Here is a 12,774-nt window from a genome sequence, read left to right as displayed (position 1 = left end):
TGCTTCTGTCACCATCATCTCACCCAGTTTAAGCTTTGGACTCCACACCATAATCCTGCACAATCTTTGGTGCGGGGTCAAGAAGGCTTCTGAATATCAGCAGTTCTACACTACAGCCTGGTGATTTTCAGGTTTTTGCTATGCAGCTGGGCAAGTTGCACAGTTTTGCGATTTGAATAAACTCATGTGGTGACAACACGTACAGCCAGCAATCAGCCCACTGATGCACAGATGTGACTTATTTACAAGACAACTTTTTCCTGCAAATGTCATATGATAAATTTAAGCTCATACTAACTTACCAAGAACAGACAAAAAAAGCAGCCTCCCCTGGTGGATAAATCTCTGAACATTTCCATATAACCATGTATCATTCTCATATAACTTTGCATTAAGAGAAACTTTGTAAGTCCTTTTATATAGATATAGATATAAAGAGATATATAAATATAGATATAGATATCTTGTCCTTTTAGATATATCTTTATTTTAAGCGTTCTTATAGAATCCCTTGTATTAAGAGTAACTTAGTATCCAGTCTTTTCCATAGAAACTTTGTATCAAGCCCTTTATGTCATCGATCTCAGGAACAGTTAAGGTAAAGAAAAATGTCTTTCTAGGAGTAGAATAGATCTCTCCACTTTCATGGATTGTCCTACTGAAATGAATGAGGTGTAAATGGAGAAGCCTTGAAAGGTGATCACCTCCAGCAGCAGTTGCAAGGATGCAGAGGGGCTGGGAGCCAGATCCAAAGACAAGACTTGTCAAGTGAGCTCATTGAAAATAAGATTGGACATATAGGCGTTGGGAGTCAAGCAGCAAGTGCCTGAAGGAACCTCTTTGAAGCAGCACTAAAAAAAAGGTGTCACAAATATTTCACTGCATATGTAAATGATGACTAACGGGCTGCATGAGAGGCATAAATAGGCGTCATCTTGCAGAGGGATCCCGGGTTTTCATTTTGTCAACATCAGAGCATCGATCCGGATCTGCAGAAGCTCGACTCCACTCCTCCCCCATCCAACTCACCTGGCCAGTGTAGTTAGGGGGAGCAACTATTGGTAACAACAAGATGGAGTGCACTTGTGTGGAGAAAGTGCATGAGTGTAATGTATCATATGCATAAGACAAAGTTTTGATTGATGTATGTATGTTCAATAAATGTGGAGTGTTGCCTTATCCCCCTGAAAAAGATCCCGGGTGCTTCTTTTAAGCACATCATCGTAACACTATTATAACATGTGGGCTTTTAAATGATAAGAACTGTAGAGAGACCAATGGAAAGCAGGAGCATCCCTTTAAGTGACCAGATTCAGTTGTGCTTTTTCCTATTGTTCTCCAAACCCACAAGAACGTCTGTCTTAAGGTCTTTTGTGCCTCTGCACGCACACCACCCTCTTTCCAAGCTTCCCCTCCCATATAGGAGGAGGGGAAAAGATAATTGGCCTATCAGGAGATTCTACTCCAAAGCAAATCTAATTGCCAGGGCTTCTTTGCATTATCAAGACTTTATAAAGATTTTTTTTCTTGAAGCCAGAAAACCCATCCAAATTCTCAAAGATAGCCAGCTATTCACATTGCTAGTTTTTAGGAACATTTTCTTTATCTATGGGATTGGAGCCTGCAGGTAGCATGTTATATTGTGTATCGGTAAAATATGTGAAGTTGTAAAATCTGTTTTATCAGAACACGTGGCCACTGACCAGCATGAGGAAAAAGCATACACTGTTGCAGTTTCTCCCCTTATTAGTTCAGGAAGAGACAAAAAGGGTTACCAGTTTGTTCTGCTCAAAGAAAATATTCAACAAAATTCAGTGCTAATGAGTACAGTTAAGGAACGGTATGAAAATATTCCAACAAGTCTTCACAAGTTATGATCTAGTACCAAGAAATTGCCCTGCAGGAATTGGTACACACCTCACTCCGAGAGAAAAAGTTATTTCATGGGTGTAGACATTTCAAATACTACTGATATTTGTACTGTTGAAGCCAGTTTCTACAAACTGTGTTACAAACATGCAGCCTGTTTCCAGTGCAATGCATTAAAACCAAAATCATGGTCTGAAGGAAAAAACCCAGAGTAGATTTAGTAACTATGGTGCAGTTTGTCAATCCCCCCCAAAAAATGAAACTGCATAGATTGAAGGACTTCCCCCTTTGGAAGCTGGACATCTGGGTATATTTCTAACAACAGTATTTAGAATGAAGGAATAACGTTATCAATCAGGTTTAACCTAGGGACTGCATTAAATATCAGATCTCAAGAGTCCTTAGCAAAAAGAAAATAATTTGGTAAATTAGAACTCCTATCAAGCAGAGTTTTACTGAGTGACCTGCTTTAGCTTTAAGAATTTGACACATACAAGAAACAACAAAGCAATTTTACAAGTAAAAGTTAATGAATAGTGTTCCCCCTGATAACAGCAAACTAAATATTCTAACTGGACATGCCATCTGAAATTTTACATGACTGAATAACAATAGTAGTTATAAGTTATCCATTAACACATGAAAGCAGAGAACACTCTGACAGGCTCCAAGAAACCAAAGGACTTCACACTATGTATTCAAACCAAAGACAACACCTTCTGTAATACATAACCAGTGAAGTTTCTTCCTCCACTTACATTATATTGATATTAGGCTGAACATTATACTGATATTAGGCTGAACTATCAAAATGTTTCTCAAGTCTGATTTCCTGGACAACTCTGTGTCCAAATGATGCACTGGCTTATTCAGAGAGATGCAAGGCCAGAAATTTGTGTGAACACAGAGCTCCAGAGAGCTACCCAGCAAAGTATTACTATGGAGGGTTACCTAAAAAGGGATTACTCGAAGGGAACAGATTTGGCTGGACTAGCAAAATCACGACACTTGTAAATTGTCCAGAAATACATCTTTGAAGAACTGACAGAAAGGCTCCAAGTCCCTTGCAAGGGAACGCAAAGGACAAAAACTGGCATCTAAATTTTTCATACACAGGTAGAAAACATTGATTAAAACTTTGTGCCTTACTTTAGGGCAGAATTTAGGGAAAGAAGTATCTTGATTATATATGGAAGAGGAAGCCATGCTAATTGAAAACTCTAACAAGTGCTGAAAACTGTGAAAAGGGGGTGTAAGTTCCTCCATCACAAAGAATGAGGTGACTGCTTCCAGGAATGCCACTCATAAGGGAAGCACATATAGGGCACCAAAAAAAAAAAAAAAAAAAGAGGGCAAATTTGAGTAATGCTTTTACTCACTAAGCAACATCTCAAATAGGTTCTTAAAGGATATATCCCAGTCAAAGAGGTATGAACCCCCCCTACACATGAAACCCCTAGTTGGACCTCAAGAGTTAATGCCCTTGATGTGGAAACCCAGTAATAACTGTATCAGAAAACCTAGCCTTGGAGTGACTGGCAAGTTCCATACCATTCCTCAGGAGCAACCAAAGTTCCATGGTAAGGTATGTTGGTGTTTACGGGAATTCAATAGAGTATAACAGGTCTCCACAGAAAACACTTCATGAAATTTCTTCCACAAACCCATCCATACAACAGCACCACTGTGTATGGGATGAAGATGGATCTTTAAAGGAGGAGACTCCACCTCCAAAAAAAAAAAAAAAGTTACAGGATGTGCATGCATCATCTGGCATTGATCTTTCTGTTTTTGGATTGTCCACGTCAGATTCTAGCAGGAGAGCATATGCAAGTGTTTGTGAAGGATGCAGATATATGGACCCTCTCAGCTAGGCTCCATGAAAACATACTTTATAACCGAGTACCTGGGAAGTGTGTTAGCTTTTTTAATGCTTAGTAAAACCCTGCATAGTTCCAAATGAGGCAGAGCTACCTCTTAAAAAAAAAAAAAAAAAAAAAAACACACTGTAGAAAAGTTCTATTCAGAGACTCAACACAAGAGGTAAATTAAACATTGTTCACTGCACATGGTTTTCTTGGCTCCAGTCATTCCAGCTCTTCACTGTATGATTCTTTGAAAGAAGATTGGCCTGTGTGGTTAAAAGGGGACGTATATTTAAACTTTGTAGTAGAGATTGGTTTCCATTCTGCTTTACCAGCAGTGCACAAGGACAATGGAAACTCGTTTCAATTAGACAAGCCATTCTTTGTACAATAAATGGCATACATTCAGTGATCTAAGACTGCCTTGTACTGTAACAGCCTGGTTTCTGTTCTAGTTTCAACTACTGAAACTTTTCTAAATTACTCATTCATGGATAATGTTAAAGATCAATTAAAGAAGTCTCTCATTTATGAACGAACAACTGTGTCAATATTTTAATTGTCACCAGAAGCTCTCTTGAAATACATTTCTAATACAGCACTTTTAAAAATATTCACTATTTTATAGGAAACCTCTGAATAGATGCTAGATTTCATATTACAATAGAAAAATTATCATTAGACTATGCTGCAGCTGATAAAAAGCTTACTGTTTTCCTTAGGAAACAATGTACCATAATACTAGTAATGGAAATTCAGAAGTAAGCTCTATTCACTTGGACAGCTTTTCCTGAGAGGAGCTGTAAAGGATGATTTTAATCATGCCTCACCACACATAAGGGGAGCATTTTGTGTTTTTAAATCATAAATTGGGTGGGTAAGTTAGGCAAAACGCAAAGCAAGTTTTTCCAGATGAAGAGTTGGGTGTATGCTTTTCAAATTATAGTGTATTACCAGTTTAGTCATTTATGTTCCAACTAGCTTTTATATTATCACAACAAGCAAGATCATTTACTAGAACCTTCTGGACTTGTAGACAACTAGCTCAGTTTACAATACAACCAACAAGTCTGACTGGTCAACTGAGAGATTAATGGAATGGAAGCCGTGAAGATTCAGTCTGAGACTGAATGGCAATAGCTCAAGCACAAATCCCTCATTCTGTCAAGTCACCCAGTCTTTTTCCTTGCAAGGAGAGAATTGCATATTCTAGTTTTGTTCAGTCTAAGCAATGGGGCTTTTATGAAATCCCTTGAGATGCACATGAAGACTTGCTGAGTGGTACCCCAAGTTCTGTTTTTCACACCTGTCAAATTATTTCAGTTTTATTTTAACTTAGCGAACACTCAAATCATATTGTTTTCCTCTTAATCGCTGCTGGAGTCCTGAATGGTGCAGGCCAAGCAGTGCTGAAGGGGTGGCTGGGAGAGGCTAGCCCCAGCCCTACCCCTTCTGTTCAGTGCCTAGCTCAGCCTCTCCCCTGGCCTCGCCGACTTTGGCCAGGGGGCTTGCAATTCCGTTGGCAGACTTGCTCAAAATACTGCTACATCCTTTTTTGTGCGTTCATTACTAGAGAAGTTTCAAAAACATTTAATTGGAACTTGGCTAAATCAGATATATAGTTGGGATACCAATCTAGTGTAACCTTGAAAGTGTCATAAAAAAAGAAGAGCTTTTAAGCACCAGTGGTGCTGGAAGCTGGTGAGACCTAACTGGAGATGTACTTTGTAATCTAGTACTTTGTAATCCAGTTCTTCATTCTTCTAAAACCCTAGTTAGGGACTGAAGAACCTATAACTCTTTGCAATAAATTCCTTTTATTAAAATGTCATGCATTCAAGGGAAAAATTAAAATACTGTACAACAGACTCAATCACAGCCCCTTGCTGTGGGCTATCATAAAACCTCTGCCTCCTACTTAGAGTACAGAAGTCAGGGAAGAATTTAGTTAGAATTAGACACTCTGCTAGACTACCTGTTCAGGTCTACATTGTTGTTGACCTGATTTAAAGTGACTGTCCTTCCACATTTTTTCTGTAGCCCATGGAAACTAAGCCATTCTCTCAGCTTCAATGGACTATTATCTGCACAAGTAGCATTTTTATGATATTCCCCTGGGAGGAAATCAGATTAAACTAAATAAAAAAGGAACATGCAAAGTCATGATGCATGTTCAGATACTTCAAATGTTATTGCTTTAGCCATTGTGTGGATTACAACACCCTGGATTCAGATCCATCACATCTCTTCATTACCAATGTTATAAAACTAACCTATTGGAATAATGGTACATTCAAGTTTAATGCCTTGTTTTTAAGGCGCTGATTACCTTAATAAATATTCTCTTACCAGAACTCGATGGCAGAACAGCTTTTTGAGGAGATGACTTTTTGGTTGTGCAGACGTTTTTATTTTCACTTCCTCGCCTAAGGCGAAATACAGAAGGCACCACTTTCACCTTAGGAGCAGCTATACTTCTTAGAGCGATAGGACCCTCCTTGTGTATATTTTTGCCTTGTACTCCCCTGGTTTTAGCGGATGAAATCTGTAAAACATAACAAGTTGTTTCATTGCTAGCCTAGTTGGGAGGGTGTTTAGCATCAACTACCAGATAGACAACTAGCTACAATGACAAATGAGTTCAAATAGGTGTTTGTTATCATTTGGTCCAGAAAGAAAGAAACAGAGATTACATTACTCTCTGCAATTCAGAGTTATGTGAACATGTTTATTTCATTTTTAGACTTCACAGAATATGTTGGGATACAAGGCGAAATCAAGAATTCCAAACTGGTCATAGATATTCATCTTAAAGTCTGTGCAAAAAAATGTGTTGCAACTTTGGGTTAATTTAAGGGCACAGGTAAGAATCAAGTAATATATTTCAAAATAAGCTTGTGGTAAACTGGTAGTTATGTGAACTAAAAAACTGAAATAAACACAGATTTCTACTTTAATCATTTAAGGCTCTCAATAATAAAGGATACTAAATGGTTGTATACCAATTTATGTAAATAATTATTTTCACACCCAGAGGAGACTATACATAACAAACATTTACAAATGGTTGCAGGGCATGTTAAAAAGAGGAAACATTGGCTCAAGCCAAATACCACATTTGGCACTGCATTAGTTTCTCCACAGAACTCTCTCATTTTTAATATGCACAAGCACAGAAGTGTGTGTGTGTGTGTGTGTGTGTGTGTGTGTGTGTGTGTGTGTGTATAATGTACAGGAATAGGCCCCAATATATAAAGCAGTTATGTTCTTGTGCATTTTGTGGACTTTAGGACACAATGATTTGATCATATTAAGAGGGGAACCAAGCCCACTTTGACGTAAACCGCAAGTCAGACTAATTTCCCGAAACTTTTACTGCAGAGAAGATGACTTCCCCCATGAGAACTTGATTAAGTGGAACTCCAGTGCAATACAGGCAGTCCCCGGCTTACGTACAAGATAGCCGCTGCTGAAACTGACCGCCAGTTCTGACTTACATACAGATTCAACTTAAGAACCCCAAGCTTCCCCAAGTCAGCTGCTGCTGAAACTGATCAGCGCTGATTCCAGGAAGCCTGGGGCAGAGCAACTCTGCCTCGGGCTTCCTGTAGTCAGCGCTGGTCAGTTTCAGCAGCGGCTGACTTGGGGACACCTGGGGCAGGGGTGCTGCTGGGTTGCTCCAGTAGCACCGCTCCTCAGCGCTACTGGCCCAACCCAGCAGCACCCCAGCTGCTCTGCCCCAGGCGTCCTGATTCAGCCACTGCTGAAACTGACCAGCAGCAGCTGAATCAGGACCTGGGGCAGAGCAGCTGGGGTGCTGCCGGGTTGGTCCAGTAGTGCCCAGAGCGGGCGCTGCAGGACCAATCCGCAGCACCCCAGCTGCTCTGCTCCAGGGTCCAAAACAAAAGCCTGGTCTGCTGGGGGGGGGGGCACACTAGCCGCGGCTCCCCCTCCCCCAGCAGACCAGGGACACGGGGAGCAGAGCCGCAGCGGCAGCGGGGTGCCGCGCCTCTGAGGCTTTGCTCTGGCAAAGTCTCAGAGGCGCGGGACCCCCCCCCCCCCGCGGCTGTGGCTTCAGTCCCGGTGCCTGTGGTCTGCTGGGGACGGTCCCCAGCAGACCAGGGGCACCGGAGCAGCTTACGAACGGGGCTCTCTCGCCCCGGAGCTCGCAGGTAGCAATCCACTATCTCGACCTCCGGGGCGAGAAAGCCCCGTTCGTAAGTGAGGATTCGACATAAGTCGGATCCGCGTAAGTCGGGGACTGCCTGTGATCCAATTAGTCCATCTAATCAGAGGGAGTTCAGTTCAAGGATTTTCCAATCTTAATCTTTACAGAGTACCCCCCTCAGAAGCCATGAGAAATCACCATTTCGATGTAGTCAAAGAGCTAGAATTCTTATTCATGAGAGGACTTGAATTCATCCACGTGTCAAATGTAATTAACTGTCAGCAAATTTCATGTGAGAAACTGTCTCCATTTAACTGACTTGCTTAAGGCAACAAAGACCAAAGGAATTTAACTGTAACATACAGTATAAGAACCTAAAGACACAGGAGGTGAAATCCTGGAATTATTGAAGTAAACAAGAATTTTGTCATTGACTTCCATGCCAGGACTTCACCCTAGACCAGAATTCTTGGCTACTAGTCAGTCACTTGGAATAGAAGTCCCCTGACCTATTCAGTAAGATTGTCCTGGCAAACAGTATAAAGTCAGACACACACCCACTATCACAGTGAGATAATGAAGTCATGACAGAAGTCTAAAATGTATGTGTTTAGCTGAGGTAGTGTGTAACTAGTGACTCTCTTTTACTTCTAAATAATCTAATTTGTCCAAATTTTTTTTTTCTTCTGCCTGGTGTTACAAACCTGCTTTTGGCTACTGAAGAGAATCCTGAACTTTTAAAAACCAAGCACCCAACTTAAGTGTGGGTCATATAACTCCCATAAAATACCATAATTTAGGTTACTTGATTATGATATAGGATGTTATTTAATTTCTGGTGTGAGAAACTTAACTTGAAATTATTTTTTCCATTAAAAATGTTAGTAGTGTTAACAATGTAAAGGCACTTGAAGTTAATGTGCCCATCTTAATGAAGTACATAGAAATAAATACCTATTTTACAAGGTTCCATACAAGTTCCACTGTAGACTTAGAGATTCTCATATACCTTTTTGAAAAACCACACCTGCTAGTTCTATTTGGAGTATTTTTATATGCAATAGAATGGGACTGAGGCTGAAAGGATGAACATACATGATTGTTTTAAGTAGTCAGCCAACAACTGAGATAGCTGGATTCCTTTCAAAATTTTCCCTTCTTCCCCCAGTATTATGGAAGCAGAATTAACACTGTAGCCAAGGCTGTATTCAGATTCACATTTTTTTAAAAGTCTGTTTCCATTCACAGCTGTGCAGTGTAGGTTTCCAGACTTAACACATGCAAGTCAATTAACTGAACAAGTAGATGCATAAAACTTACCAAGGGAACAGAGCCAACTTCAAATGTTTCATTTGCTTGATCTTTTTTTAGCTCTTCCACAGCCAAAAGTGTTCCCAAACTGTAATTTTGCTCATTTTCAGCTCCGCTCGAGTAGGTGCTTGCGACACATGGCCGTGTCAAAGATTTTACGCTTTCCATTTTGTCATTCAATTTTCCTTTTGAGTTCAGTACACATGTTACAACTGCTGCAGAAACCGAGGAGGATGTAGAATTGGAGGCACTTGCTTTGTCACTGACTTCTAGAGTCTGCTTTACTGGAAGCGTTTTTGGAATTTTGTGAGAAGCGTTCTTAGAATGAGTTGTAGCATGTACAACTTGGCTAGGAAAGAGCTGTTTATTAAGAGGTTGCTTATGAAACTTTGTCACTGGTATTTCTGCTTTAATATCTCGGTCTAAATCACTTTTTTTCCTCAGTGCTTTGACTGAAGAGGGCAATTGCCTTGGGGAAGAAACTGGTGAAGATGAAGAAGCAGTAGACAGTTGGGGGGATCTTGGAGAAACCTTTAATGAAGCATTATCTTTTGATTGCAACACAGCTCTGGATATAACTTTTGGCTTCACATTTTTAAAGTTGGGTTTTGGAAAGCTAACAATCTCAGCTTTTCTAACTTTGGTTATTGTAGTAATAATAGGAGATTGATTTTTTGGCTTTGCTGCAATTAGTTCAGAGCTAGTTTTAAGTGAAGTCTTTCTATTGTGTCCTCTCATCAATGCATCATTCTTTCCCAATTTAGAAGGTCCATCTCTACCTTCTGCCAAAGCTGAAACAGAAAATGTTTGTTCTTCTGATCCCGTCAGAAGTGTAGAAGTGTATGGATCAGGAATGGCTTCACCAGCTCTGGGACTGAAGATCAGAAAAGTTGCCTCACATTTCAGCTCAGGTGTAGCAGCCCCTTCTAGGTGTGGATTACTTTGTGTTGATTTAGACACTGCCAAGTGGCTGTGTGCATCTTGGAAAGCATTCTTTTTAGCAGAGACATTTTGTTCTTTGGTCACATGTTGACTCACTTTGTTTACTACCTGTTCTTGGTCTTTACTTACACTAAAACTCTGTATTGGCAAAGCACCTAAATCATTTATAGACCAGTTAATCACCATTCTGGTTGGAGAGGTGTCCATTTCGGCACTTTCAGGTGTGCTATGCATATACGGTTTTGAATCTTTATCCAGATTAAAATGCTCTGGTGATACTATATTCTTACAATTAGGATCTAGCCATTCATCAACAAATTTTAAGGACTGCATTTCCATTTCTTGGAACTTTCTGTTTTGTGGTGCTTCAACACAATTGGTGCCTTTTAAACATTGTTCTCCAACAGCTGGAGAAGCAAGAGGTAGTACCACCATATTTGAACAATTACTCAATGCATTTAGTCCCCCTGAAGTTTCCTGCACAGATGTATTAGGTGGTTTTTCAGCATTGCTTGTATCAAAGTTTTTTCTCATATGCATTTCATCAGAAGAAATCAATGTCAGAGGGAGAAACGTGTGATTATTGTCACTTCCCAGTGTTCCCCCCAGTTTTACCAAATCAACAGGCTCACTGACACTAATGTTATTTAACGGCACATAAGCACAACCGGTCTCCATTTCTATTTTAGAGTTTTTGCTCTGTTCCACAGGGGTAACGTGCATTTTACAGTTATAGTCAAACTGTCGAGAAGGCACTGGCTGCTCAGTACTTGGATTCTGCAATCCTTTTAGGGTAAAATCCTCTCTTCGGAGGCTGGTTGGTTCTTTTACATTATGGTTCCAGGCATATATACAGGTCTGCTCAGTTGCAGAAGACGTACATGTAGCATCTGTATTGTTCAATGAAGCCCTCCTAGAGATAAATTCACCAGCCGTCTTTTGTAGATCAAGTGCTCCAATACATTCTTGGTCTGAAGAAATACTTGTGATATCATCTATATCCTTAAAACCCACATTATCTTCACGCTCAGAAATTTCACTGTATTGACTAGCTGAATTTCCATTTATATTGATGGTAGTATTAATTGAGGATTGTGTAGTTTTGTTGCATGTAAACTTATTTCCATTTTCATCATTGACAAATAAGTGACACTGTAAGTCTTTCTTTGCCTTATTCTCTGTTTTTTCAACATCCATTTTAAGTTATAATTTTAAAATTGTCATCTTATTTTCGATTTAAAATTTTAGAAAATGCAGGTTCTTCCGAGTGCTGGAGAATGCAAAGCTTAACCCCAGAACAAATCAGTTTTGTTATGGGACGTTCAAGATGCAGTTCTTGCTTTTGTACTCTTCAAATATATCCACAAATGCTTTCCAACTTGAACTCCTTATGTAGTCTAAAATTAAAGATGACATGAGAGTTAGATGAAGCAGAATTTTATACCAGACATACGTAAGTACATAAGAATGGCCACACTAAATCCAACCAAAGGTCCATCTAGCCTAGTGTCCTGTCTGCCAACAGTGGCCAATGCCAGATGCCCCGGAGGGAATGAACAGAACAGGGAATCATCACCCATTCCTAGACTCTGACAGAGGCTAGGGACACCATTCCTACCCATCCTGGCTAATAGCTATTGATGGACCTAACCTGCATAAATGTATCTAGTTCTTTCTTGAACTCTGTTAAAGTCCTGCTCTTCACAACCTCCTCTGGCAAGAAGTTCCATAGGCCAACCATGCTCTGTGTGAAGAAAAACTTCCTTTTGTTTGTTTTAAACCTGCTACCTATAAGACATTTCAGAAGCTGCTTAATTTTTGAAAAAATTTTTATTTTTACAAAGGAAGTGCTTTCACCTTAATTAAGTAATACTAACTTGTTAAACAACCCTATAAGATGAACAGCTTAGGAGTAGCTGCTAACAAAAAGAGGTATCTTCCTACACCTTCATTTCCCCCTCACACAACCCCAGTACTACTCTTGCATTTAACTTGAGACCGTCTCAAATATGTCAATATTTTCTGAAACTGAAAAGCAACTTTGGGGCAATTGGTAATGAGGGGAAAAAAACTGAGCAACTCAGGAATCATGATGTTGCCTATACTCATCATTCATTCCTCCATTTGTGGTGTTCTGCATTTATAATGATCAGCTGTTTAGAGCTGTACTATACATATGCCTCCTCTACTGAAAATTCATAAGAGTTAATGAATACTTTGGTATAGCCACAACGGTGAGCCTTTCATCAAGCAGCTTGAGATGTCTGACCCAGCCCAAGTCTCACTCTTAAGACCCTACACATCCTTGTTTTTTATAGGACATCCCAAAACTTTCATGATAAGTTTCATGATCCTATATATTGTTAATCTCTAAGGTGCCACAGGACTATTTGTTGTTTCCAAACTTTTCACAATGCTTTAAAAAAAGTGTCCTTCCTGCCTCCCCCCCCCCCAATCAAGAAAACATTGTGTGTTTGTAATTGAGTGTTAGAGACAAATTTCTGTGCCCACAAGATATTTTGTACTTCCCTGCTTCATGTAATGAGCACACACTTCATATCAGTCACTATTCATGTCAAAACTTGTCAACCAACACTGCAGTGAGCTGTGTCCCCCAAA

The 12,774-nt window shown here is 39.9% G+C and overlaps 1 protein-coding gene across 6 annotated transcripts in view; it reads right to left on the bottom strand.

Moving 5' to 3' along the window:
• The window catches only part of MTUS1 (microtubule associated scaffold protein 1), a 193,743-nt gene that overhangs the window by 123,784 nt on the left and 57,185 nt on the right, over positions 1–12,774 (bottom strand). For all 6 annotated transcript variants that reach the window (XM_075931164.1, XM_075931169.1, XM_075931167.1 and 3 more), the window contains exons 2-3: positions 9,223–11,552; positions 6,084–6,279 (exon numbers count right to left, since the gene is read on the bottom strand). In XM_075931164.1, coding sequence (XP_075787279.1) covers positions 6,084–6,279; positions 9,223–11,352 — 2,326 coding nt within the window. In that variant the 5' untranslated portion in view covers positions 11,353–11,552. The remainder of the gene's footprint in view (positions 1–6,083; positions 6,280–9,222; positions 11,553–12,774) is intronic.

Source organism: Pelodiscus sinensis, chromosome 5, assembly GCF_049634645.1.
Source record: "Pelodiscus sinensis isolate JC-2024 chromosome 5, ASM4963464v1, whole genome shotgun sequence".
Classification (NCBI taxonomy): domain Eukaryota; kingdom Metazoa; phylum Chordata; order Testudines; family Trionychidae; genus Pelodiscus; species Pelodiscus sinensis.
Note: the sequence above shows the minus strand (reverse complement) of the source record. Positions and strands in the feature narration are given on the sequence as shown.